The sequence below is a fragment of the Electrona antarctica genome (assembly GCF_951216825.1).
Source record: "Electrona antarctica genome assembly, chromosome: 1".
NCBI lineage: Eukaryota > Metazoa > Chordata > Actinopteri > Myctophiformes > Myctophidae > Electrona > Electrona antarctica.
Genome location: NC_136806.1, coordinates 16,973,722 through 17,001,507, shown reverse-complemented (window position 1 = coordinate 17,001,507; position 27,786 = coordinate 16,973,722). Strand labels below are relative to the sequence as shown.

Genomic DNA, 27,786 nt, shown 5'->3' with positions numbered 1-27,786 from the left:
GACCTGAAAATATAATGCATGCAGTTCATCTCTCACCCTTTCATTTTGTGAGCAGATCAGTGACATGATACATTGGATTGAACTGTATTAACAGGTCACAGCTGAACTGTGGTTTCCTGAAGGATGTTTGGAAAGCCTGCATGTCTGCAGACTCTGCACTCTTTATTTACAGTGTCAGTAACTGATAAAGGAGTGTGCAATTGCAGACATGAGTTGAGAGTGTGCATGCACATGCATGCACGTCTCATGTATGTGCACAGATGCATCACTGCCACTATTGTTGTTGCCGTAGTGTTCTGTAAACGGTTCATCATCAGATATAAGGAGTGGTTCCCAAACGTTTTTGCTCAAGACCCAAAAGAGAAATGACATTTGCCCGGGACCCAAACTTGTGAAAGTAGTTGGGAATGTTATAGTTTATTTGGTATATCGATCTTTTATTCCAACTCGTGGCGACTGCATGGCGAGACTAAAAACAAACAGGGGGAACCAAAACAAAGTGACGACGAAAAAGCCCAAACCCTTAAACATAGACTTTTTTAAGTTTTTACCATCCGGTCTAAACCACGCCTAGACCGGATCACAAGAGGATTTGGTAACACAGACCAGGCGAGGTGGAAAGCCTGCATGGTGACGTGAGGTTAAGTGCATATAGGACAGATAAGCGGCTGTAGAAGTGCAGTGTGGATGTTACCGTGGTACTTCTCTGTCCCGCGCTGCTGTCTCCTTCCCCTCCTCTCTAATAACCGGGGCTTCCACAGCTCTCTAATTACCACTAACGAGGCCTTTAGATTTGCCCTCGCAATTAGAGGAGAGCATGCCTACTGTCCAATTTAACGCCTGGCTGCCCACTCCCTCCCTGTCTCTGTCTGTCCACCATGTAACCCCCTCTGCCCACTCCCTCCCTGTCTCTGTCTGTCCACCATGTAACCCCCTCTGCCCACTCCCTCCCTGTCTCTGTCTGTCCACCGGCACTCCACTCCATGGAACCCCCTCTGTCCACCCCCAATCTGAGGGAAAAGGCCACAGTCAGCTGCTGGCCACGAGTTGTATGAACCTTCCACTCCACTCTTATCCTAGCTGGCAAAGGCAGACATTAGGAGGAGGGCTAAGATTGAAAACAGACATGGGTGCCCTTGCGCCTTGGTTTGAATGGATGGATGTGTGTGTGTGTGTGTGTGTGTGTGTGTGTGTGTGTGTGTGTGTGTGTGTGTGTGTGTGTGTGTGTGTGTGTGTGTGTGTGTGTGTGTGTGTGTGTGTGTGTGTGTGTGTGTGTGTGTGTGTGTGTGTGTGTGTGTGTGTGTGTGCGCGCGTGCGTGCATGTGTGCGTGTGAGGGAGAGGGGAGGGGGAGGGCAGGAAGGGGTAGGCCTATAGAAAAGCAATTGTTTGTATTTGTTATTTAAGTGCGAGTGAGGAACAACTGAGATGGGGAGAAGTAAAAAGTGATGAGAGAGAACATAATGCCTTATAAAGCTATTCTCTTTCAAACCTGGGCTGTGAGTGAAGTTGAGTTATCGTCCTGACTGAGAAAGAGACTTTGTTTCAAAGCAGGCCACTGTGAGTGTGAGCTTTGCCAAAATGCTTTTCACTGGACCCTCTCTCTCCCCCCCCTCTCTCTCTCTCTCTCTCTCTCTCTCTCTCTCTCTCTCTCTCTCTCTCTCTCTCTCTCTCTCTCTCTCTCTCTCTCTCCCCCCCCCCCCTCTCTCTCTCTCTCTCTCTCTCTCTCTATTGAGCTTGTATTTTGGTGGGTTAGATGCTGTTGCCGGTAGAGACCAGTAGAGTCTTACACCTCCTATCCTCTGTCAGCTGTAGAAACTCAGTGATTATAAAAACAAAAAAAAGAAAAGAGGAAAGAAAAGAAAAGAAAAGAAAAGAAAAGAAAAGAAAAGAAAAGAAAAGAAAAGAAAAGAAAAAGAAACAAGTCACATCAGCGAGGGACCTCAACTGCTACCTAAGATAAACAAACAGAACTTGATTCTTTCTCTCTCTCTCTCTATCTCTCTCACTCTCTCTCTCCCTCTCCCTCAGATAATTCCCTTTCTATAGCCTCCCTCCGTTGCTTTTGTCCTCCCTCCCTGGCTCCCTCCTCTCCCTCCTCTCCCTCCCTGGCTCCCTCCTCTCCCTCATTCGTTCTCTGCATGTGTTTTAATCGCGGCAGAGCCAGCTGATCACAGAGACTCTGTGTAAAAACATCAGAATAGGAGAGCGAGGGGTGTGTGTGTGTGTGTGTGTGTGTGTGTGTGTGTGTGTGTGTGTGTGTGTGTGTGTGTGTGCCTGCCTGCCTGCCTGCATCTAGTTGGGAGAACTTCTTTTCCTTTACAGACATCCTTTCTGAACAGGGGGCGGGCTTCATCAGTGTGTAGAGAGGGGAGACCCCTGGTGCTGTGATTTGATTCAACAAACAGCCGGGCTCAGAGAAGTTGCTCCTCCTGCGCACTCCCAGGACACAGCCAGGGACATTAACCTCCTGTCTGTCCACCAGAGCAGCAGGACACAGGGACATTAACCTCCTGTCTGTCCAGAGGACACAGGGACATTAACCTTCCGTCTGACCACAGCAGGACACAGGGACATTAACCTCCTGTCTGTCCAGAGCCCCTGCAGAGTGTCCCAGCTATAGAGACCACTCCGAACCAGTGCATTGAAAAAGCTGGTGGTCAGATGGTGCAGAGGGAAAGCAAGCAAGGGGAAGAAGACGTTCTCGTCCTGTGCTGTTGAACGTGATAACGCTGAAGGTAAGAAGCCTATATAGGCTGTCTTTTTTCACTTTTGATTTCTACTGTAGCACCTTTCAGGACCCTTGGTTACCTTTTCTGTATTTGGGACATCCGTACAGACGTCCCAAATACAGAAAATGTAACCAAAGGGTCCCGAAAGGGGCTACGGTCACTGGACATTGGACAGTAAAGATGTTCCAATCCTCACGTCGTGGCTTTGAACATTCACTTAGCCTGCATGGAGATCACACTGTGACTGATTCCATTTCCATAGTCTGTCTGTCACAGGATGGAAGAAAGCACCTCATTCCTGGAGGAATGATGATCCACTGCCTGCATGGGGTCGTTGGATGAATTCATGCTTTTTTAATTAGATGACAGTCAGTCGGGCTCATGTTGTTGTTGATCGTTTCTTACAATGACAGATTATATTGTCCAGATTTAAGACTTATTTGGCTGAAAGAGTTAAGTCAAGAGTCAGTCAGTTGCCCAGTTTTTGTTGCTGTTGACACTGCTGACAACAACAGTGTTTAGTGAGAAGGTGTTTTTGTGTGTGTGTGTGTGTGTGTGTGTGTGTGTGTGTGTGTGTGTGTGTGTGTGTGTGTGTGTGTGTGTGTGTGTGTGTGTGTGTGTGTGTGTGTGTGTGTGTGTGTGTGTGTGTGTGTGTGCGTGCGCGTGTGTGTGTATTTGTTATGCACATTCTTGTACACATGGCCCGTTACATGTGAATGGGTGTGAACAACCTGTTCAAACAAACACCAACATTGTGGTGACTGGAGTGAGTTGTCCCTCACAGCCGGCGGGTGACATTACATCTCTGTACACATGTCCCTTTGACGCTCACCCCAGTGCAACTCTAACACTGTTTACCTTCTCACTAAGAAATACGCTTAACAAGGTGTCCTATAGGGGTATCTGACTCTGACTCTCTCTCTCACACACAGACACACACACACACACACACACACACACACACACACACACACACACACACACACACACACACACACACACACACACACACACACACACACGCTCAAACAGCTTTATGACACAAGCTGTGTCTTAACCCTCCACTTTGTGCTTCATTGCTAAATATGTTGTTTGTACAGCTCTCGTCGGTCACCCATAGTGAACTATCGGTCCTCTCCGGAGGACCATCACTGTCCCGTCCTGCCTCCCATATGTGAAATCAGTCTTTCCTGTACAGAAATGCAGGGAAGCTCGTCATTTCACCAAGCCCTGGTTGTAATGGTATCATCGAACTCAGCTGTGGTGGGCCTCTGTTTCTAGATAGATCCCTCAAAAAATTTAGATTTACAAGCTTGTGGCCTTGAATCGTATATACTGTATAGCTTCGGTCTCAGTCACCATTTGTAAGAGTGCGTCTCTCATAAATTGGTGTCGTCTGTGCCAGACAGACATAAACAATTGGTTGATTCATCTCATTAATCACAGGGGAAGGTTTTAGTACCTGCCATGAGTTACATTTTGACTATGCAAGCCTATTTCATGACAGACACATGTGGCAAGCATGTAATCTTACAGCAAGCCAAGCAAGCCAGCAGATGGTTTGCACATGAAGGCATCAGTTGCTAATAATGTACGGGAGTCTACAGTACTTTGGTATAAGCTAAACTGATCTACTGTCTACAATTTACTTTTTTTCTAAAGAAAATCTGATTAATCTGATTTCCTCAACAGATGACTCTTGTGGATGTCCTATATCCACTTAGCCGATGTTGTGTTGTGTATTAGCTTATTAAGTTCTCGGTGTTCCGTAAACAAATTATTTAGGGATGTTTTTTAGGGGCTATTTTGAGACAGGTCTGGCATATTGTCTAGTATTGCCATCTCAGATAAGTTTTGGGAATTGGTGTTCGTATCGTAGTTTTGATATCGTAGTGAATTAAACAGGTCTTCTTACTAACTTAAAACAGAGGGATGTTTTTTTTTTTTTTTATGCGGGGGGATTTTCCTCCCCGGACCCCAGTGCATCATGCGGTTGGTATGTGCTGTAGTACTGGGTCTCTGGTAGTGCAGTCCAGCCCCGATGAATCCTCTCCCCGTGGCCCAAACCTAATCCTTCGTCATCAGCTGTTTCCTGCCTGCCTGCATGCCAGCCTCTCGGTAGAAAATGTGCTTCGCATTATGACCGTGCAGAAAACATGCCGTGATAGTCTGATTCTGCAGCCGGCTGGCTGACAGAAACCCCAGGGCACCAATATGCTGACACTCCCTGCTTAACAGCGACTTTCTGAAGCACATTGATCTCATTGTGTCCTCCTCGCGTGATTTATCCGCTGTGAGCTCGAAACGCAGCTGTTGACCATCGACTGTGTAAATGAAGACCAGTGAGTGAGTGAATGTAGAGTTTAATATAGTGAATACCTGTCATCGGACTGTCTTTTGCTTAATCAATAAAGGACATCATGATGTAGGGCTGGGAAATGTATCAAAAATATATCAATTCAAAACCGATATTTAGTTTATCTGACTTAATCTTGCTCGTGTTGGTTAATTTGATAAAGTAGTTAAATGTTTTAACATATTTCTTCTATATTATAAACAAATCATCCTGAAAAAATCTAATCAGTCATTTAGAATTGACTAAATCGATTAGTCTAATTAACCTTCCATGTATCATACTTTGTTGGTGGCGTACACAAATAGCAGAAACAGCAGATCTACAAGTTCGCAACGGGTCACGTCCTGACAGGTTGTGAGCTTGTAGATCTGCTCTTTTCACTTCTTTTTTAAATAATCGTTCATAAATTGTATCGAGGCAAAGGTCAGACATAATCGTGATTTTAAGTCCTATCGCCGGCCCCTGGCCCTATCATGATGTCTGGAGTATATGTCTTTAAAACACAGCAACATAGCAACCCATCTGAGTCACTTAGTGGTGGTCAATTATCCGGTGATTCATAATGCATCGCTCATACTTTGGGACGAGGCAATATAGTCTCCCTTGTCAGACCGAGACCAGCATGCTGTTAGAGACGTTGAGGACTTTATCGCTGACACACACATACTGGATATGGACACTTAGAAGAGTTACGTATATCCTTTAATGAAGATTGCTCCGAGTGCTGCTGAGACAGAGCTGCTGTATACTCCTCCTGCCCAGTATGGAAAAAGTCTTTACTTAAGTAAAAGTATCAAATATTGCAATGTAGAAAATAGAAATACTCTGTTACAAGTAAAAGTCTGGAATTCAACATTTACTTAAAACATTTAAAACATTTACTAAAAGCACAAAAGTATTGGCTTCAAAATGTACTTAAAAGTACCAAAAGTAAAAGTACTAATTGTGCAGAATGCCCCCATTTAAAGTATTCAAATGTATAATAATATTTCGAAAATAACAGATCTACAAGCTCACGATGTGAATCATTGTGAGCTTGTAAATGTATATAGGGCTGAAGTGGTTAAAGGGGAATACCACTCAGTTTCAACATTTTACTATGTCATTAATATACCTTAGACTAGAGTTGTTGTGTGGAAATAATAATTTAAAAAAAGTCCCCCCATTCTGTGTTGCCTAGAACTGGAGGTCTGACACGTGATCAGTAACATTATGAAGTACTACATCTTTGTGATGTCACTGAGATGTACTTCATAATGTTACTTTTACTTTTTAATTAACTAAGGTATATGACATAGTAAAATGTTGAAAATGAGTGGTATTCCCCCTTAATGTATGTTTTGCAATAATAATCAAATTATACAAAGTATAAGTATACAGTTAGTAACTAAAGTTTTCAAAATATTGTAGTGGAGTAAAAGTACAATACTATTTGCCTCTGAGATGTAGTGTAAGTACAGAAGTAAAAGTATTAGAAATAGGAAATACTCAAGTAAAGTACAAATACCTCAAAATTGTACTTAAGGACAGTACTTAAGAAAATGCACTTAGTTGATTTCCACCACTGCTCTTGCCCCTCCATCTCTCTTCTCTTATTCTCTTCTTTCATGCTCTCTCTCTCTCTCTCTCTCTCTCTCTCTCTCTCTCTCTCTCTCTCTCTCTCTCTCTCTCTCTCTCTCTCTCTCTCTCTCTCTCTCTCTCTCTCTCTCTCTCTCTCTCTCTCTCTCTCCCTCCCCCTCTCTCCCTCCCTATCTCTCTCCCTCTTCATCCACTCTCACTCCCACTCACACACAACTGACAGGCAGCTGTGTCCCATCTTTGGAGAGTAGAGAAATACAGCCACGCCTAGAGAAAGAAATATTCCTTTCTATTAATAATAGCAATGTTTAAGAAGGAAAATAATATTTCATCCAGCCACATTAAAGGCGCAATAACATTGTTGAATTTGCGAGACACTTCAAATGGCAGTACGTAAAGAATTATTAGCCTATATAAACAACTCTTTTCTTAAGACTGTGTATTTATTTATAAAATGTTGAAGTGAGTTCTTTTTTTAAAACATTGTATTTATAGTGGTCATTTTCATAGCCGCAAGGTCAAAAGAATAAGAGTGTCAGATTGTTAGTAGAACATACTAGTCTCTGTTACATTCTTTCTTTAGTGCTAGTCACATCTTGGAGTTCTCACTGCCCAGAGTCCAACTAAAACATGCCAGGGTTGTGATGTGCACATCACAGTGCAGTACGTGGAGTCAAAGGAAAACACCATTACAACAAGATAATCTTTTTGTCAAACAATGCAAAATAGTTTTGTGTTTGTTTCTGCTATTGTGGAGTGTCAAATATATTCCTTTTTACAGCTTATCCTATAGATTTATCTATAGGATTTATCTATAGATCTATAGATTAGGAATTCCTTTTAACCACTCACCCTTAATTCTTAGTAAAGTTGAGCTTTGGCTCTGTATTTAGTCTTCATGCTCTTTCCTTTTTCCCTTTTTTTCGCTCTACAGTACACCAAACCTCTTTGCGGAAAATAGCAGATCTACAAGCCCGTAGATGTGAATGTTTGGTGAATAGGGATGCTGCTGGGTTCACTTGGTTAAGTGCACAGTTACCATCCTCAGGCTCACACTGTACCACCTTCATGTCCTGACAACATGGAAGGTGGCTATTCAGGCCTATAGGCCTATTCCTCTTAACACTTTGACAAAGATTCATATGAGTTTTTAGATCAGGCCAAAACATAACAAACCGTGTAAAAGATCACCCACGTTAGCTTTTTTTTCCTCCTTCTTTTTGCTGCTTTTCTCTTCAGTTCACACACTGTTGTGGTTTGGGAAGCCGCCATGGAAAACGAGTGGAATTTTAAAGCCAGTCAGAGTTGTAATTGTATTCAGCTGTTTCTTTTTTGTCTTTTGTACAGGGGGAAGGGAGGGGGGTGGAGGGCTGGGGGCTGAAGTGTGTGTGGGTGTGTTCTGTTTCTCACGGGACGGGTGGGAGGGTGATGTTTGTGGGACGGCCGGCGTGCAGGAAGAAGGAGGGGTCATGGTCTCTCGCTGTCCAGATGGAAAGACATGTCTGGTTTATAGGTTTCCATCTATATGGTATCTTTCAGTGTTTCTCAAATGGGCACTCTAGTACCCCTAGGGGTGCTTTCGGGCAGGGGTAGGCAACCTTAGGCACGGGTGCCAACATTGGCACAGGGGAGGTGCTCCCCTATAGGAGGGTGATAACTGGGGGTGATCACTGGCACACATGTGAGAGAGTTTTTTTCTTTACAAATTATATATAACATCTCACATCTGTATCTGTATGCAAATTACATCCTGCACATAATTATTAATTATTAATTCTACATTCATTCAAACTCTGACTGGGGAGGAAGTCTGGGAGATAGGTGCGTTGTTGAGTTATTGAGTATATGATATAAAATATTTCTAAAGAAAAAGAATAAAAGACAGAAGGGGCCCGGACGTAGGAAGAGGTATTCTGTGTGCATAACACTCGCTGCACCATCAATTTTCTGACCTACTGCAAAACCTCCGAAAATATGCCAATATCAGGAAGAATGATTGCTGCATGGAGAAAGGGGTTGTAGTGGCTGACAAATTGTTGTTGTGGGGGTAGCCTAGCCCTATATATACACAAGAAAGCTTCAGGCCCATGCACTGTTTAACTGTTTCTGCAGTAGTCTGTATTCCTCACAGTGACGGTTTTCATGGAAAAGACTGCTTATTTCAGAAATGTTCAGAATGGAAAATACACATTAACACATTTTGTTTGTTAACACAAACTGTGCTTTGAACTGCAAATGACACTTTTAAGTTATAGGTACCTTTTTATTTTTTGTATGTTCCTAGTCTTTGATATCTCAATGCATTTAAAATACGGTAATTAAAGCGATCTATAACGTTCTCCACATCTAAGCATTATTCTGCTAGTCTACCACCACCACGGACTGCTGTTTCCCACAAGCCTGCGCAGTGTGTGCATATCCTTTGGCGCCCACCCTGTCCCACCACCAGACACCAGCAACATTTACAGCTCCGCTTTAAAAGGAAGCAAAGCTACATTCACTGGATCTTTGTTATAAGCTGCTCTGTAGTCTGGAAATTAGAGATTTTATTGAATGGATAAATATATAAATATAGTAAAAGTTTATGTGATTTTACTTTTTTTCTATCTGTCTCTACATTACATGTATCATCTTCATGCACACATAATGACTATTAGTCCTATAAATCAGGCTTGCAATCGTATCACACCTTTCGGTGAAATGTGTCATTTCGAATCAGAAATGTGTGTGTGTGTGTGTGTGTGTGTGTGTGTGTGTGTGTGTGTGTGTGTGTGTGTGTGTGTGTGTGTGTGTGTGTGTGTGTGTGTGTGTGTGTGTGTGTGTGTGTGTGTGTGGGCGACTGTGGCTCAAGAGGTAGAGCAGGTCGTCCAATGATCCATGGGTCGGCGGTTCGAATCCCGGCTCCTCCTGTCTACATGTCGAAGTGTCCTTGGGCAAGACACTGAACCCCAAATTGCTCCCGGTGTGCTAGTTGGTACCTTGCATGGCTTCCGCCGCAATCGGTGTATGAATGTGTGTGTGTGAATGGGTGAATGTAATGCACAATCTATGTAAAGCGCCTTGGATAAAGGCGCTATATAAATGCACCATTTACCATTTGTGTGCGGGACCCTACAACCCACCTCGCTCGCTCAGATCAGCCAATGCAGGGAGGCTGGCAAAACATTCACTAAAAAGCCGGGACAATGCTCCACACGTCCCAGAGTCTTCTCCCTTCTGGCTCCAAAACTATAGAAAAACTTCCCATTGTAATCAGAACTGCAGACTCAGTCCCAGTCATAGCACTTGCCGTAGCACTTGAACTCAAATAAAGAAATTGAAATATGTGTCAAAGTGAAAGAGTGATAATATGTCTCCTTTAAAACCATAAGACAGTCTGACAGACTGACAGTGACAATACAAAACCGTAATTTAAGTAAAAGTAGCAATACCACAATTTAGAAATACTCTTTTATAAGTAAAAGGCCTGTATTTGAATATTTACTTGAGTAAATGTACAAAAGCATTGGCATGAAACTTCCACTGGACGCATGCCTAGCCTAGAGGGATCTGGTGCATGTCCAGGTAGAAGACTGCTGTGCCTACTCAAAGCCAATGAGGGGTTCTTGTTTGGATGTGCGTGAATCGACTGCCAACAAAAGGTTGGCTTTCAGAATGAGTGACTTAGAATATTTTGTTGTCGTTAAGATTTTGTCCACAATTCCATGCTATTGATGTGGTACCATTGGGAGAGACAACAGGCAAACGTTGACCAAAATAACAAATATTCTACATTCTCTAATTGTGTAGACTTCTTGTAATTTAAGTAATGCAGATATTTAACAATAATTTAACTCTCTCGTAAAATGAAACATAATTTTACGATCTCAAGAGTTAAAGATCTAGTAAGGGTCAATTTGGTTACCAACTCTCCTTCATTTAGCTGGCGACCACCTGGAACCCCCTCAAGGACCACTGGTGGTCCCCGGACCACTATTTGAAAACCACTCATCTAAGGAGGTGGAATGGTTGGTCAATTCATAATGCTGTGTCCCAGCTGTTAGATATTAATCTTATTGTCTAGTTACCGCAATATGTATACTATAGTAATTAAAGATGAAGTGGCATGATTTTCTGTTTTGTATGTGTCTATGGACTTGACATTACTCTAAATGAGTGGTTAGAATAGAAATATTGAAATATGTCTTCCTTGTGTATTTTTGGTTTCTTTCTAAAAGCTGAAAGCCTTTGAGTCAAAAGGTCCAATCAAAATGACAGTGATATAGTGACATCACAACATCATCCCCTCCCCGGCCTAACCCCTCCCCCTTTATCATACAACAACAACAGCTGTGGGTGCGGCTTCAGTTCAGGTGGATCACCAGTCCACCCAACATCACCAGGCAAACCAGGCATGAACTGGTGGGTGTGGCCACTTAAAAACATAATTTCACACTTTCTGTACACTTTTGTTGAAAAAAAATAGTATAATCATAGTACCTGATGATCATGTTTTAGAGGTGGAAAAAATCACAGCATATCTTTAAATAACGTTTCCATGTTCATGCTCAGGAAGTTTTATAATACTTTTGAGCCTACATGTCATTCATACAGGAGTGCCATGATTGTTTTTTTATGTACTTGGCTCGGTATACTTGAATTTGTAATTCAAATCATTCCGAAGTCTTGATTTGCTATGCAGAAGAATGGGTGGAATAAATGAGCACTGCATATTGTGGGGCTGCATGCCGCTAAGGGGACCAGAAGGTTTGTCTCAGGGGGATTTAGTCTGTCAGAGAGGAGTGATAAAAATGGAGGTTTGTTTTAACAAAGACACACTGGGTCATTTTTTTCCCACAGAGCATGCCAAAGTCCCGCTTTAAGGGGCACATATTTCAAGACCCAGACTTCCTTCTAAAGAAGAAAGCTCCAGAGAAAAAATAACAATAGAAAAACTTGATGATGATCCGCTGTATATTTATGTGTTATTCGGAGTATGCCTCAAAGTGTTCAGTGTCAAAGGTGGTTAATATTCGGTCTAGTTCTATATTTATAATGGCTTGCATTGGAAAAAGCTGATCTTTCAATTAGGGGTTTGTTTTATAGATCATGACTTCCTGTCTACACTTCAGTAGAGTCTCTGTGCTTTGTTGTTTGTTTGTCATTCGTGTGCGTCTTGCCACTTTTGTCTGTAATTCTTTTTTTCATCAATTAATTTTCATTGACCTCTGATTTCCTGTTTACATCCTTGGACCTCTCTGGTTGTCCACTGGCGCCTGCTTGGTACTGATCCATCTCTGTGTTGTCTTGGGCTAGAGGAGGTTGCGGTGATGGTCTGCTGTATCACTGATGCATCGCTGACTCACACCCACGCAAGACATGCAATCTGTTTCCCAATGCAGGAAGTCAGGCTTTCCAGCTGCACTTCGGGAGGCTTTCAGGACAACATTCACCCTTTTGTTATTTAATGCATTGGTGTTTCTTCTCCGTTCTTCTTCAAAGTGCAACCTTTCCTCCCATCCCCAGGGACACACACTCAGAAAGGCAAAACGCTCGGCTGCAAATTGAGTTTAGAAAAGTGGTTCCCACCTCATCACTGCGTTACTTTATCATTGCCAGATGTTTCGATGAAAACACACAGGCTCATAATGCTGTATATATAGATAAGCCTCAAGAGGCATATCCACCATACAGACTGCCAACGGAAGTGAGTTTACACACACTTCCAGCTGTGTCCCGGGGGGGCCGGGGGGGGGGGCTGCGTGGGTTGTGTGTGTGTGCTGCACCATGCTAGGAGCTGCTCTTCCTTCGTTAAAGTGACACTTTGAGTGTAGTCGGGCTGGTTATGAACGCTGGGAAGGGTCAATCAGCCACCAGATTCCCAGCAGCTCTGGGAAAAAAGTCATGCCCTGCGGGGAGGAGGAGGGATCAGTGATTATCCCTCACGCTGGTTATTGTGACAATGATAATGTAAACTCTAGTGCTTCCACACGCCTCTGTGGCCAAACGAAATGCCCAACCGAGAGCGCAGTGAAGCTTTTGGAACAATAACACTGAAAGCCCATCTATATTCTATACAGAACGTCGTGCTTATATGACAAAGTATAAAATAGGGCTTAAGTGGTTCAAAGTCAGAAGGGGAAGAAATTCAACAAGCGTTGATTTTGACATCCCGATCATGCCCTCTTCCTTCCTGGCTCATAGCAATGGATGAATGAATGGCTGTTGTTGTGGTTTGAAGAATGACAATCGTGTCACATTATTGCTTCATGCCATGTCACTGTGGTTTAAGTAGAACATTCCGCAGGGAATGTCCCAATGTTGTTCTTAAGAGGGGCAGAGACGCTGCCTATAACGTTCTTGGCAGATTCTCCAGGGATTAATTGTTGGAGACTGTCTGGGCTGTATTTTTAGTGTCTTAAGTACCAGGTCTTATGACTTAACTTAAGACATGGAGGTGTGGCCAATGCTGTTTGGCCACTCAAAATAGCTAAACAGCATTGGCCACGCCTCCAGGTCTTAAGTTAAGTAATAAGACCTGGTACTTAAGACACTCAAAATACAGCCCAATGTGTCCTTTTAATGCTTCATGAAATGCTCTCTTCCACAAAGACCCTAGTAGGATTAGCAAAGAAGGGGGAACGGTGGCGCAGTCGGTAGCTAGAAGGTTCCATTCACGCTGGGGGCGTGTTTTATTCTCCGCATCAGCACCCATACCCTATAGGTGGGGTTGGCAATGGCAAAAAGGGCCTTTCTGTGTGGAGTTTGCACTTTCTGTGTGGATTAGCAAAGAAGCTATATCCAGGCCTGCACATAACTGGTACGCCAGTGCACATATGCGTCGTCAAAACGTTTTGTGCACTACAGATCAAAGGCATGCCAAGCACATTTGCGTACCGACAGCTGAGACAGGAATCTAGAGATCCCTCCTCCTGACATAACAGACGTTAGCGACCATATTTAGATATAAAAACCATGCATCTGTCACTTAAACAATATTCACACTTTGGGTATGGATTGGAATTACTTAAACATGGAACAGCTGCAGCATTATGTAGCTTTGCATCTTTGTATATCTGCGTGTGAACGCAGTATAACGTTGTGGCAGAGTAGAAACGTCCGTCTTGCTTAATGTAATGTAATGTAAGTCGCTCTGGATTAAGAGCGTCTGCTAAATGCCTAAATTGTAAATTGTAAATTGTAGCTACATATACAGGTGCTCCTTTGAGGACTACCCCAAATAATTATGTGCACCCCTGGCTATATCCTTTGCAGTTATTTGAGCGGTCCTGCCTTTAAATTCAGTTTTTATCAGTCATGCCATTGTTATTAATGAGTTCACACTGTACAGTGAGTGCATGGTCTATGTAACAGGTTGACTGTTCAAACGTCCTGCCCCATTTCGAGGGCTACTCTTCTCAAAGGCCCGTCGAGGTTCCCCGTCGTCCAGTAGTCGGCATCCACCCTCATCATATTGCATTATGCAAACATTATTCTTCCCTCCATTGCACATCCTCTCTGAGGTTTCAAAGACCTTGAATAAGATTTGAACACACCTACTGTAGGTTTTTGTTAAACATTGGAGGTTTCCTGTGGTTTGATCCGAGTCGTAAGGAAACCATGTGTGGTTTAGGTTCACATGCTACACATGCAGTAAGATAATCCCAAACTCATACTTTTCCTCATTTATGTATTATTATCACTATCATCAATCATTATTAACCATGCAAACCCTATACTTAGTTAGCCAGGGTCACCCACGAGGGCTCTAGGCCTACACTAGATTTGCTCGTGTTTCCTTCTATGGCGAAATTAGACAATCTGCAAGCTCACAAACAACGCGACACGTTACAGCGCGTAGTAAGCTTGTAGATCGGCTACGTTCGGCCAGTTTGGTCAGTCGTTATACAGAATTGTCGCTGAGGAGGAGGCTGGCGCTCGTGTTGACGTACGGCTTCCTCGTTCCTCTGGGATGAAGTGACCCCCAGGACCCCCGTGCTCCCGCCATCACCAGCGGCGCGGTCCCCAGTGTATCTACGGTCCTGGGAAAGTTTCAGACAAATACTGTGGGAACGTGAACTGTATGCACACGCAACCGACGACAAGACGGGGGAGAGGGGCGGGGGCATCTTACGTACTGTTCATGATGGGGAGCAGGGGGTTTATGTGCCAGTGCTGATGTCCGTGTGTTTGTGTAAGTGTGCACGTTCGTCCGTGTGTTTGTGTAAGTGTGCACGTTCGTCCGTGTGTTTGTGTAAGTGTGCACGTTCGTCCGTCCGTCCGTGTGTGTGTGTGTGTGTGTGTGTGTGTGTGTGTGTGTGTGTGTGTGGGTCTAAGTGTTAGTGGGTTTGTATAAGCGTGTGTCCGTGTGTGTTAAGGGTTAGTGTCTGTCTGTGTGTGTGTGTGTTTGTACAAGTGTGTACGTCTGTGTGTCTGTGTGTTTGTGCGTGCAGAAGATTGATTATGATAATGTCAAGAAAAGAAGGAAAGAGAAACCCCATCCATATCTCAAGGCTTTTGGTTAGGTGTCTCTCTCTCACACGCACCCACGCACACACGCACGCACGCGCGCACGCGCACGCACACACGCACACGCACACGCACACGCACACACACACACACACACACACACAATCTCTCTCTCTCTCCTTTATTAGAAGCAGGAGGTGGGGGAGGAAGTGGAGGAGTCATGTTTTTGGAGCTGCTCCAGGGTTGTTCGTGTGGGGAACAGACATAATTTAGGGAGACAGCGTGTGGATCTGAATCTGTGAGCCTGTCATGGAACTTCTTGTAGCTCACCAGCATTTGCCTTTTTTTGATCAGATCACTTGTCATATTTTTACAACTGGAAATGGAACACACAACCATTACAAATTCACCGTGTGTGGTGTAGAGATGACTCAGACTCAACATCAGTCATGGAAATGTAAACTTTAGGCTCAAAGGCGTTGTCCTAACATGTTCTTTTTATATAAAGATGGTGATTTTATATTAGAAGCTGCAGTATGCATGCTCCACCACGAAGCTGTTAAACAAGTCCTCATGATAAGAAAACTGTTGATTTAAAATGACACATAACCGAATTCCTTGATGAAAATCCCTCAACGTGTTTTCGATCATAGAACCAAATAAAAACCATGTCTGTGTTCTTAAAATAGAAGTCACCCAAATGGAATTCACTGTCAGATAACGCTGTTATCCTCCCGAAGATGGATGTCACACTTTTTTTTCCCACTGGCGGATCCCTCGAACATCGATCCCTCCTTCTCCACCGCTCTCTTCCCAAGACTCCCTCCCTCCTTCCGCCCTCTCTCCTTTTCCCACCTTGTTGCTGTACGTTGGCCTGTGATCTGTCTTTAACTGTTTCCAGACGTTTGCACGCTGCCTGCAACCCTAAACTACCCCTCACCCCCCACCACCACCCCTCCCTCGCCCCACCCGTCCCCCCCCCACTTCCTCCGCACGTCCACCCACCACTGCTGCACTTCATTATGATGCTCCTCATGCACGTCACGGCCCTCGATCTCTTTATCATGCACTGTAATGGGATACAGGAAGAGTGGGTACACCTCCGTGTTAAAATTGCCTCTTTTTGTTCTCCACAAAGTGTAAAGAAATAAAATCATTTGGAAAATGGTCTGTCTTCCTGACAGAAAATGGTCAGCTAATGTAAATTAAGTACACATGATTTGAACATGCACAGCACATCATTATCAGGCCTAAATTTACAACTTAATTTTCAACTTCTTGTTTATGCCCAAAATGACTATAGCTATAAAGGTTTTGTAGAAATATTCACAGTCACCTTTAGAACCTAATAGGTGTTGACTTGATACTGTGTTATGTGTAGCCAATGTCATTTGTTGTCATTGGACTAAATCTAAAACATTGGTTCTGAAACTTTCTTTTAATTTCAAGGGGAATTCCCCCATAACTCTGAGCTACAGACCTGGGTCCATTTGGAACCCTAGTGTCAATGAACCCTGAGTGTCCACTTTGAGAACCACGGGTCTAAAACATGGTTAACCAACTAAGAAGCCCCATTTTATATTTTGCTGTATGAGGGTGTCATGCGAAAAAGTGAAAAGACCACATGCCGTATATTGAGAAGTTGTATAGGTTACTCTTTTCCTCTAGTGTCCTCTCTCACTGGGGCGCCTACGTTGGTCTGACATGCAATAGTACTGTCCGACACATGCGTGGCCGGTTAAGACTAACCCGTGTCTCACGACATGCGTTGCCGGTTAAAACTCACCCTGTGAGGTTAGGGTTAGGTTAGACGTTAGAAAGGTATAGGGTGTTGCAGGACTAATGCCTATTAGGGTTAGTAACGTACGCTGGACCAAACACATGCACCCTCTCTCACTACTGACTCAGAAATAGCTAAAAAAAATAAATTGCTATATCTGCATTTTTGTTTTGGTGAAGTTGTTAGAAACAAAATTGAAATGTTATAAAAACATGCCCAAAACAGGGACGAAAGGTTGAAATTGACATTCAAAACCTGTTTAGTTTTATTACTGGCATTTCATGCATGTCTCCATTCTCACCACACCAAACTAATGGCTCAGTGTGATGCTGGATAACTCAGTGTACAGCGTTGTCGCTGCACAGCGTGCTGCAAAGTACCACACAGTGACCCATTTGTTAGTGGGACTCAACAGGGATGGACCACGGACAAAAAAACCACACACATTGTTGTTCTGTCTGTGTGCAGCCATGCATTGCATTCCTGTGTCAATTGGCCTCAAATAGTGTGCACGCCAGAAAATCATTAAACCATTATGGGAAGTCTTCTTGAGGTATTAAAAACAAACATGAATTTATTAGTATTCATTTTCTTTCTTTGAACTTTGGCAATTAATTTGGCCGGCGGGAACAGATTGCACTGGCATGAAATGTGGCTTAGTCGACTCCCAAGCAACTTAATTGACCCCATGGAAGTCTATCCATCAGGGCTTATCTTTCTGAAATGGAAAGATATTGAGATTTTCTGCCCGGAATGTTCAACCCATAACCTTAGTGTCATTCATCTCTTCCCAGAGTGTTGAGTGTAGATTTTGATTCAGAAATGGGATAGTCCTATATTGAATTATTGGAGTCTTACATTACCATTGTCCTACAGTGTATATATACTACTATTAAGTGATGTAGTGATGTTTTTCCTTCTCTTGGTTTGCAGACCAAAAGACATTTGGAGCCATCCACCATGGGGACCGTGGAAGTTTCCATATTATGTCGTCTGACATTCATAGTCACAGGTGGGTTTTATTCTTAATCTTAAACCATCTGATTGTATTGGTTTTTTGTTTTTGTTATTCTGTTTGTCTTTCTCAGCTTGTTTCTGTATTTGTTTAAAAAAAACCTAAAATCTAATAAACAGAACGTTTAAAAAATATAATAATCTTATGCCATTTATTTATACGCCCATTTAGACCTGAGGTCGATTCAAAAAAATATCTTACGTTACATAATTATGTTACTGCTATATCAGTGGTGCTCAAAGCGTTTTCATGTCAAGTATACCCCAGAATGATATACGACCACCATCTCAAAATATTTAGTTCCATGGACCCCCAGAAGCAAGATTTGAGTTAAAAATGTTCGTTTAAAAAAAATATACATATATTTCAAAGATTTGCACAAGTCTTCAAGATTTTTTTTAAATGGCTGATCTCACAGCGCAGCACAAAGTGGTGCGCTAGTAGCTTTGTATATTGTGCTATTGTTGAATAGTCAAAGTATAAAAGAATGGTTATAAAGTGTTTGTAAATGACACAGATCCTTTCCCGGTCTTTAATGGGTTGAACAAATTCAACAGTCACACTGTGAGAAACCATTACATGGTGATTAAAGACGATTGTGTTGAAATCCTGATGGCACACACCGGCCAATTAGCCCCGCGAGATAAGCCCAATACCTCTGGACGGCTGGCCTGTGTCATTTTGAGTACATCTGTCAATGATAAGACGCCATTATCCTCCCACGCATCGGCTCCGGGCAGCTCTCGTCCTTCATCGCACGGGACGGGCACATTGAAACAGGATCTGTGGATTATATTGTTGTTTTAACCTTTGGCCCCCATACTCCTGTCATGGTGACCTCTCCAACCCTATAAGCTAACCCGAGTTACCAGACTTTCCACTTCGGAGGAAAGCCTGGTCTGTGTTTCTAAATCGCCTTGTGATCCAGTCTAGACCGGATGTTAAAAGAAAAAAATTAAGAAAAAACAAACACCTCTTATTCCCGTTTGTGGGTCCGCGCTTTATTTTGGTCCCCATCTGTTTGTTTTTAGTCTTGCCAGTCGCTACAAGTTGGAATAAAATATGGATAAACCAAACCAAAGATTCCAAGACGTACTTGAAGAAACGTGTCTGATTCATACGCCGCATCGAGGCTTTTATTGTGTAGGCCCTAAAATTACGATGCCCCTTGATCACAGGGGATTTTGGGTACTTCTGATTCCAGTTTGTGGTTTCCTGCCTGATGATCATGACCACAAACCAGTGACTACAACATGACGTTGAAGTTACCATCCGATCGGATCCAACTGGATCCGACCGGAAAGGAATGCTTCCCAGGCTAACCCCAACGTATAGTCTCGTGTTGCCAGACTGTTGCCTCTCGCAATTTTCAAATGCTTCCGTCATACAGTCTGGAGCAACGGAAGCTCTGATCATGAGTAAGCGATAAAGCGGAAGTGGACACTCCTCCCCACACACCTAAGCATATCTTGTTGCTTAAATGGAAATAAAAAAAGAAAATGTAAAGATATTTTTAAATATATTTCCGTGAACGGAAATGGCAGCTTCCTTACTCGGATTTCGGGAGGTGTAGTTTCAGACTTCCAGACTCTATATACTGTAGCATTCATAGATTGTGGAATAGTTGTCTGGCTACGCGAGACTAACCCTAACCTAACCCAACCTCCTCCTTCCTCCTTGTCTCAACTGCAGCTCTGCTGCTGTGTCTCAGTCCCTACTGCTCCTGCCTGGAGGTCACCCCCTCCTCCGTCGACGGAGAGCTGGTCCTGTCGGCGGGCTCGTCGTTCAGCCTCACATGCTCGGGCACCGAGGCCGTGGACTGGAGCTTCAAGAGGGAGGGCGTGCCGTACGCCCCGGTCAGCGACAACGAGTACAACGTTGAGCGGCGGGGCGGTGATGGCGCCGGCGCCATCGTTTTGACCCTGATCAACGTGAGCTGGAGACACACGGCAGTGTACGAGTGCACGGACCTGCACACCGGAGACACCATGGAGGTGGCGGTCTTTGTGCCAGGTCGGTTAGGGTTCTTACCTCAGGGGTTTTCAAACCGTTTCGTATCAAGGGCCATTATGTATTCGGCATTTGAGCCACGGACCACCAAGAGATTTATAGCCTCTCAGACCCATGACCCTTTTAACGATCAAAATAACAATTCTTCTACATTCTCTAATTGTGTCAGACTTCTTGTAAATTAAGTAATGCAGATGTGACAATAATGTAACTCTTGAGAGCAAAAAATTAAACATGTTTTGCTTGTTTCATTGTACACTCTCAAGAGTTAAATAAGGGTTCATTGAGTTGGTAACCACCAACTCTCCATCATTTATCTGGGGACCACTTGAGACCCTAAGTCCCCCCCCCTGTCCTCAGACCCTGAGGTGTGGTTCGTGGAGAGGTCCCACGGCATGGTGACCAAGACACAAGAGATTTATAGCCTCTCAGACCCAAGGCTTTTAACGATCAAAATAACAATTCTTCTACATTCTCTAATTGTGTAGACGTCTTGTAAATTAAGTAATGCAGATGTTTAACAATAATGTAACTCTTGAGAGCATTACATTAAACATGTTTTGCTTGTTTCATTATACACTCTCAAGAGTTAAACAAGGGTTCATTTGGTTACCAACTCTCCTGGGGACCACCTGAGACCCTAAGTCTTCCCCCCCCCCCCCCCCCCCTGTCCTGTCCTCAGACCCTGAGGTGTGGTTCGTGGAGAGGTCCCACGGCATGGTGACCAAGACCAGCGAGGAGGGAACCATCCCGTGCGTGGTGACCGACCCGCGCATCAACGTCACCCTGTACGAGAGGGACCGAGACATGCCTCTCAAGGGCCTCTACGTGCCCAGGGAGGGCTACAAGGCCGCGCTGGAGGACCGCACCTACGTGTGCCGCGGAGAGCTGAACGGCGAGGTGAAAGAGTCCCAGGCCTTCTACGTCTTCAGCATCGTCGGTGAGTTAGGTTGGGTTGGGTTGGGTTGAGGGGTTTTGTTTAGCTAAAGGGCTAACATTTGGCAACATTACGTTCTGTTATGAATGGCAAAATGGTGCTTTTTACTAGAGTTTCTTTTTTTTTTTTTTACACTAAAATGCACGTTATAAATATGTTATAGTACTCTCCATCTCGCCAACCAACCGCCTCTCTCCTTCCTTACATCTAAATGTTTTAGATCTACAAGCTCACAGCAGATCTACAAGCTCACAACGCGGCCTGATGCGACATGCGATATAACAATCGCTAAGAAGATAATCGATAGCCGCAGCCCTATATACTCTAACCCGATCCTGCTCCTCTCATCTGCGCGTACATTTTCCCTCCCATATCCCAGTCCCAGACGCCATCGATGCCTACATCAACGCCTCGAAGACGGTGCTGAAGCAAGGAGAGCCCCTGGCGGTCAACTGCACCGTCCATGGAGTGGACCTGGTGTCCTTCTCCTGGGACTACCCCAACGGAGAGGTGAGTGGGAGTTGTAGTCCAAGGTTCTCCTGGGGCTAGCCCAACGAGAGGTGAGTGGGAGTGGGAACAGCAGCAAAGAACAAGGCCTTTTGTTTGACTTATCCCTCCCCGATGGCTCGCGGGCCTCATAACAATCCCAAATTACATCAAGATGTGGAGACACGCCTCCATTTTTGAATCCCCCATAGATATCCCACTCATAGCACATGGAGCCTAATCATAATCAAGTAATAATCATGTCAGGAAATTGGCAAGCCTGGAACCCATCTGCAAAACAAATAAAAACAGTGCCCTCTTTTCCTTTCGTTGCCGTGAGTCAACACTTTTATTTATTTATTTTTGTATCATTCGTTATAAATTGCAGCTGTCAGATACTGTGAAAAGACTTTCGAGGCGGGAAAAAAGTATCTTCTTGTTGGGGTTAGGTTGGGGGGTTATTGAGTTTACAGTGGATCAAGGGGATCAAGGTCGTGTGATTCCTAGTTTGAGACGTGTGTCTCAAAGCAAAATGATTGATTGGCAGAATCGCGGAAAGTTTAGAATATTAGGCGGTCCCGTTCAAAAATGTCACAAGACCGGGTGGTTACGAATGTATACGTCATTCCATCTCTCTCCCATCTTGCCCAACAACAATATTTTAGTTGTTGACTTGTATAGCACATTTCATCAGCAAGGGAATTTAAAGTGCTTAAATTGACACAAAACATTAAGCATTATAAGACATTAAAAGACACACAGAAAAGACACCTGGAAACAATTTAAACATTATTTACATGCAATGTCTTACAGCTTTAAAAACCTGAAAATAATAAACCAACGTGAAAGTAAAAATAACAAGAGAAAACAAGGCAAGTTATTCATCTTTGATTTAAAAAAGCCGTCTCCATATTTAGTTGTGACTCTGGGTTCAGAAAGCAGACCAGCCCCAGACGGAGTCTGGATGGTTCATGATATACCACAGAAATGCATTTTGACCCTAAACAATTCAGTGTTTTTTATAAACAGTAGTCTTGTGAAATGAATTATTTGACAGACAGGGAGCCAGTGTAAACATCATAGAACTGGAATGATCTCATCCACACAAACAGTGTTCTGGATCAACTGCAGCTGTCCCACAGGGACACCTGTGAACGTATTCTACTCCACAATAGATCCAACTATTGTACTTTTACCTCCACTACAATTATTTGAGAGCTTTAATAATCAAAATCTACAAAGTAACTAGTATACTAAAAAAATAGCCGATCTACAAGCTGTGGATCTGCTATTTTCAAAGATTATTATACATTTGAAAACTTTAAATGGGACATTCTGCACAAATAGTACTTTTACTTTTGGTACTTTAGGGTACATTTTGTAGCCTTTGGCCTCACTCAGACCTTTACTGCATTGCTGTATGCTTGTTGGATGAATGTTGTGTAGTGTCATGGCCGCCCCAATGCATTTCCAATGGGAGTCACATGGTTTGACACAACATTTGTGTTGTATGAGGGGGAGGGGCGCAGTCGAAACACAGCCACAAGCCGAAAACAGCTTGTAGTCCAAAATGTGGACTACAAACCATGTGACTTCCATTGGAAATGCATTGGGGCGGCCATGACACTACACAACATTCATCCAACAAGCAATGCAGTAAAGGTCTGAGTGAGGCCTTTTTGTACCTTTTTTGTACCTTGTCTTTTACTCAAGTAAATGTTGAATTCCGGACTTTTTACTTATTAGTATTTCTATATTGCAGTATTGATACTTTTACTTTGAGTACTTTTTTTTCCCAATTCAGCAAAGGACCTCCTCATCCATGTCTTCTCTCTCTCTCAGGAGGCCGACGTGGAGCCTCTGACAGACGTGCTGTCCTCCATGTCCATGCGTTCCTGCCTGATGTTCCCCCGTGCCACGCTGGCACACAGCGGACGATACTACTGTCACGTTCACGAGGGAGTCCAAGACCTCAGCGCCTCCGCCAACATCAACATCACTGTGCTTGGTGAGACTGTTTTATACCCTCACACACGTACAAGCATGCACGCGCACACACACGCACACACACGCACACGCACACACACACACACACACACACACACACACACACACACACACACACACACACACACACACACACACACACACACCACTGGTGAGACTGTTTTATCCTCACGCACGCACACACGCACATCGCACGCACACTCTCAAAATAAACTGATGCTGGATAGATTATTATTTTGTGTGGCTCTCTACTTACCTGTATATGTTTCATTCTTAAGCCATGGGTGAGAGAAACCAAGACACCTTTTGTTTATAGAGAAATCATCTGGAATTTATTTCTGTTCAAGGTGATTTCTCAGAGAATATAAATGTGCGATTTAATCTCCTATAATTCGATGTGGTGAGTGATCCTGATTTATCTTTAGAGGTTTATAGGAATGCCTTATTGTGCGTTTACTGTAAGAGCCGTCATAGTTTCTGACCATTCCATTTCCAGCGCTGGAAAGTAGCTAAGTACATTTATTTAAGTACTGTACTTGCATAAGGAGTAAATTGTACTTTTGGTACTTTAAGTGCATTTTTATACCAATACTTTTGTACTTTTACTGAAGTAAATCATGAATTCTGGACTTTTAACTCGTAACCGAGTATTTCCATACTTTCCATATTGATTATTTTACTTAAGTACGTAATGTGCATTCATTTTCCACCACTGTCCATTTCTACCTCGTTCTGTCATTCAGCGTGCACACGTACGTGTCTGCGGATGCTTACTCTGGTTCCAGTGAAGTGTGCTATATTTATAAAAGCTTTATAAAAGCTTACGCCGTCATGCTGTACAGCAGGAGTTCCCAAACCTTTCACCTAGAGTTGAGACCCAAAAGAGGACATTTGGTGTCTCCCAGTACCAAAACTTAAAGATGGAGTGCCGTGATATTTTTCCACCCTAAAACATGATCATCAGGTCTTATTGTTATATAAGGAGGTATAATCTTTTCAAAAAAGTGTACAGTATTTGTTAAAATGTTGTTTTTATGTGGGCACGCCCACCAGTTAATTAAGTATGCCTGGTTTGCCTGGTGGGTGGTGATGGGTGGTGATCCCCCTGAACTGAAGCCGCACCCACAGCTGTAGTTGTATGATAAAGGGGGAGGGATTAGGGGAGGGGCTGATAGTCTGATGTCACTGTCTATATTACTGTTTATTTCATTGGCCCGTTTGACTGTCAAGGGTTCAGCCTCCAGGAAGAAACCCTAAATACAAAGATAATACACCATTGCACATAAAAACGACTCCAGGGTGTCTAATGAAGTTAGGCTACTGTCACCTCATAGACACATGCAAAACTGGAAAAATACAAACAATTGTGGCACTTTAAAAAAACGAAACAAAGAAACCATTTAGAATAAATTGTGATTTATTTTTATATACCGTATATATCTGAAACATTTTTGGAGACATTTTGAAGAAGAAAAATAAAATACAGAATAAATAAATTAATAAGATTTCAGATTTCTGTGTTGCAAGGTATAAGATGATGGCATGAATTTGACCTAAAATTGCATGAAACATGCATATTTAAATGAGTTAATCCCTCTATTAACTTTCTTCTCTTCATCATCAGAGAAAGGCTTTGTGGTCCTGAGGCCTGCTCAGGAACGGAACATTTCAGCGAAGCTGCATGAAAACATGGAGCTACGGGTGGAGATCGAAGCCTACCCTCTGCCTCAGGTCCACTGGAGCAAAGAGAAGGGCACCATTAACGGAGACAAAACCATCACCACGCGCCAAGACCCAACGCAGGAGACCAGGTGAAATAATAAGTTAACTAAGTTAAACATTTCGACCTTGACAATGCTCTGCATACTAAGGCCTCACTCACACGTGCACAACAGATTGATGTATGCTTGTTGTATACAAAGGGTGTGATACATCTTGCCCCAATGCATTTTCAATGGGAGTCACATGGTTTGACACAACATTTGTGTTGTATGATGGGGGAGGGGGGCAGTCGAAACACAGCCGAAAGCCATACAACAGCTTGTAGTCCAAAATGTTGTATCAAACCATGTGACTTCCATTGGAAATGCATTGGGGCGGCCATGACACTTACAACATTCATACAACAAGCATGCATCAATGTTTTAAAGGTGTGAGTCGCCCCTAAAAGTTCGAAAAGAAGAAGCACACACAACTCCAACTGTCTCAATCTCTTGGAACATTTTACCGGGTGCACAGTCAGGAAACACTTTAGAAAAAGGAGAATACCGTACCAGCACTCACAGAGTAGTCCTTTAAGGCACACAGGGGCCGAAACGCGTTTGTTGTGTTGCTGCTTGCAGCATACCTTCCCATGTAAAGATGAAACAATAAAGTGCCTTAAAGGACTACGTACTCCGTGAGTGCTGGTATTCTCCTTCTGCATACTAGTATATCACGGTTGAAGGCCCTGCACGCACGCAAATTAAATTGCTCGACAAATATTTGGAGCCATATGGGCAGTTCAAATAAGGAAACATAAGTCTGTGGCCTAAGTTAGGGTGTTCACTGAGTGACAACCTCTGGAGACATTCAGCCCATGTCACTCAGCGCCAGATAAGGATTTGGCAGAGAGATTCACAGCAGTGTTGACTTGCGAGGCCTCACGGCCTCTCAGTCAACACCACACATGGGATCTGTAAACAGACAATTATGTTGAAGAATATACGCAAATGGGTCGCAACAAGAAAACACGCGGAAAGCAAGCGATTTCTTACATACAGATGCCATTTGAGAACTTCACACATCGATTCATGCCATTGGCAAAACAGTGGATTGTCAGAACATTGTCAGTGAGAAAGGAGGGCATTTGCAATGGTGTTGTTATGCAAATGAAATTCAGATACATTTTTTTACAATGAAAAGAAGTGTCGAAAAACAATTGTTTTTGCCACAGTAAAAAGAACCTTGGGAAAACAAGTATTTCCAGAAAAAATGCAGGATAAGTTGAAAGTGTTGGACACATCTGATAGTTGGTTGGCTTTACTACAGTAAATCCTTCAATTACATGCGGTAATGATTTTACATTGTTATATTCTTTTTTCCCAAAAGGGCGCATAATCACGCAAACTTCCTGCATATTTCACAACTTTACGCATTTTTAGTTTTTTCGCACATTTTGAAACATTCCGCATATTTCACTTCATAAACAATTTCACTGCATAAAATCACATAGAAACCCTGCATATTTCATTGCAAAATCAAGGATTGTAGTCCGTGTTTTTTCTGGAGGGTCTAATATATTCTATTTCTATGACCTCAGGTATGTCAGCACGCTGACCTTGGTGCGGGTCAGGACAGACCAGAAAGGCCTCTACACTGTCCTCGTCACCAACGGAGATGACACCAAGGAGCTGACCTTTGACCTGGAAGTGCAAGGTGAGATACATTCATGATAAATTAATCCTTTAAAATCGAGGAAGCATCTGTGTCCATATCAGGTCTGTAACTCTGAGAGTGTACAAATGGAACTCAAATGGATTATACGGGTCCATCTGGTTCCATTTGTACACTCTCAGAGTTAAGGGGTCCTTGCAAATAAAACATTTGAGAACCAATAGTACCAGTTGGACTTCTAATGTGCCTGTTACCAAGTGGGATTGTGGATCGACGGTCAGTGAAAAAAAAACATAAAATGAAAGAATGGACCAGGAGGCAGGCTTGCAGGTGAAAAATAAAAAAAAAGTGGACAACTAAAGGAAAGGCAACTCAAACAACATAACTTAAATGAGAGGTACAGGTGTCAACCTCTCCCCATGGCAGCCTACTCTCAACTGAACCATTCCCCATTTATATAGGGTGCGTTCGGAAATGCGCACCGGGAATGTGGTCAGTTTGTTGAGTGTGGTGGGCGGTGACGTCACAGTGTGCCTTATTTACGAACGACCACAGCTGTGACGCATTCACACCGCCGACACCGGGCAACCCCAGCTTCAGGGTAGGGTCGCTCAGTGCGGGCACTCGGATTTTCGAACGACAACGCACCGAGTGCACTGAATAAACAAACGACAAGAGAGCACACCAGTGCGTTCAGGGCGCATTTCCGAACGCACCCAGAGACTACTGACTCCACCCATGGCTATGTAATCAGCCAATCCCAATGTACTAGCAATCCAACCGAGATGCTCCCCAGAATGTAATGAGCTCTTCAGGCACCACACCACACTACGCAGGCTTCAAGGCAGCTCCCCAATAATGGCATCTGTGCAGATAAACACAAGCAGTTTAGATTCATATGCCACAGCAGAATGTGCAGATTGTGCACCTTCTGTGGGACTGAGAATCTACAGGTCACAAGCAGCATAAATACGATAAATGTGTATTGTTTAGCATTATAAATACAATGAATGCATATTGTTGAACATCAGACATTTAGACTGTCAGAGGATGCTCTGTCACAG

General features: G+C 43.4%; 1 protein-coding gene and 1 long non-coding RNA gene across 3 annotated transcripts in view; both read left to right on the top strand.

The window, feature by feature from the left end:
* Positions 1–27,786, top strand: part of LOC306940464 — a 687,363-nt gene that overhangs the window by 633,190 nt on the left and 26,387 nt on the right. The window lies entirely within an intron of this gene.
* pdgfrb (platelet-derived growth factor receptor, beta polypeptide) overlaps positions 2,393–27,786 on the top strand; it is a 51,781-nt gene continuing 26,387 nt past the window's right edge. For both annotated transcript variants that reach the window (XM_079525250.1, XM_079525249.1), the window contains exons 1-8: positions 2,393–2,736; positions 17,826–17,904; positions 19,600–19,920; positions 20,600–20,857; positions 21,234–21,364; positions 23,183–23,348; positions 24,972–25,158; positions 26,649–26,764. In XM_079525250.1, the coding sequence (XP_079381376.1) occupies positions 17,853–17,904; positions 19,600–19,920; positions 20,600–20,857; positions 21,234–21,364; positions 23,183–23,348; positions 24,972–25,158; positions 26,649–26,764 (1,231 nt within the window). In that variant the 5' untranslated portion in view covers positions 2,393–2,736; positions 17,826–17,852. The remainder of the gene's footprint in view (positions 2,737–17,825; positions 17,905–19,599; positions 19,921–20,599; positions 20,858–21,233; positions 21,365–23,182; positions 23,349–24,971; positions 25,159–26,648; positions 26,765–27,786) is intronic.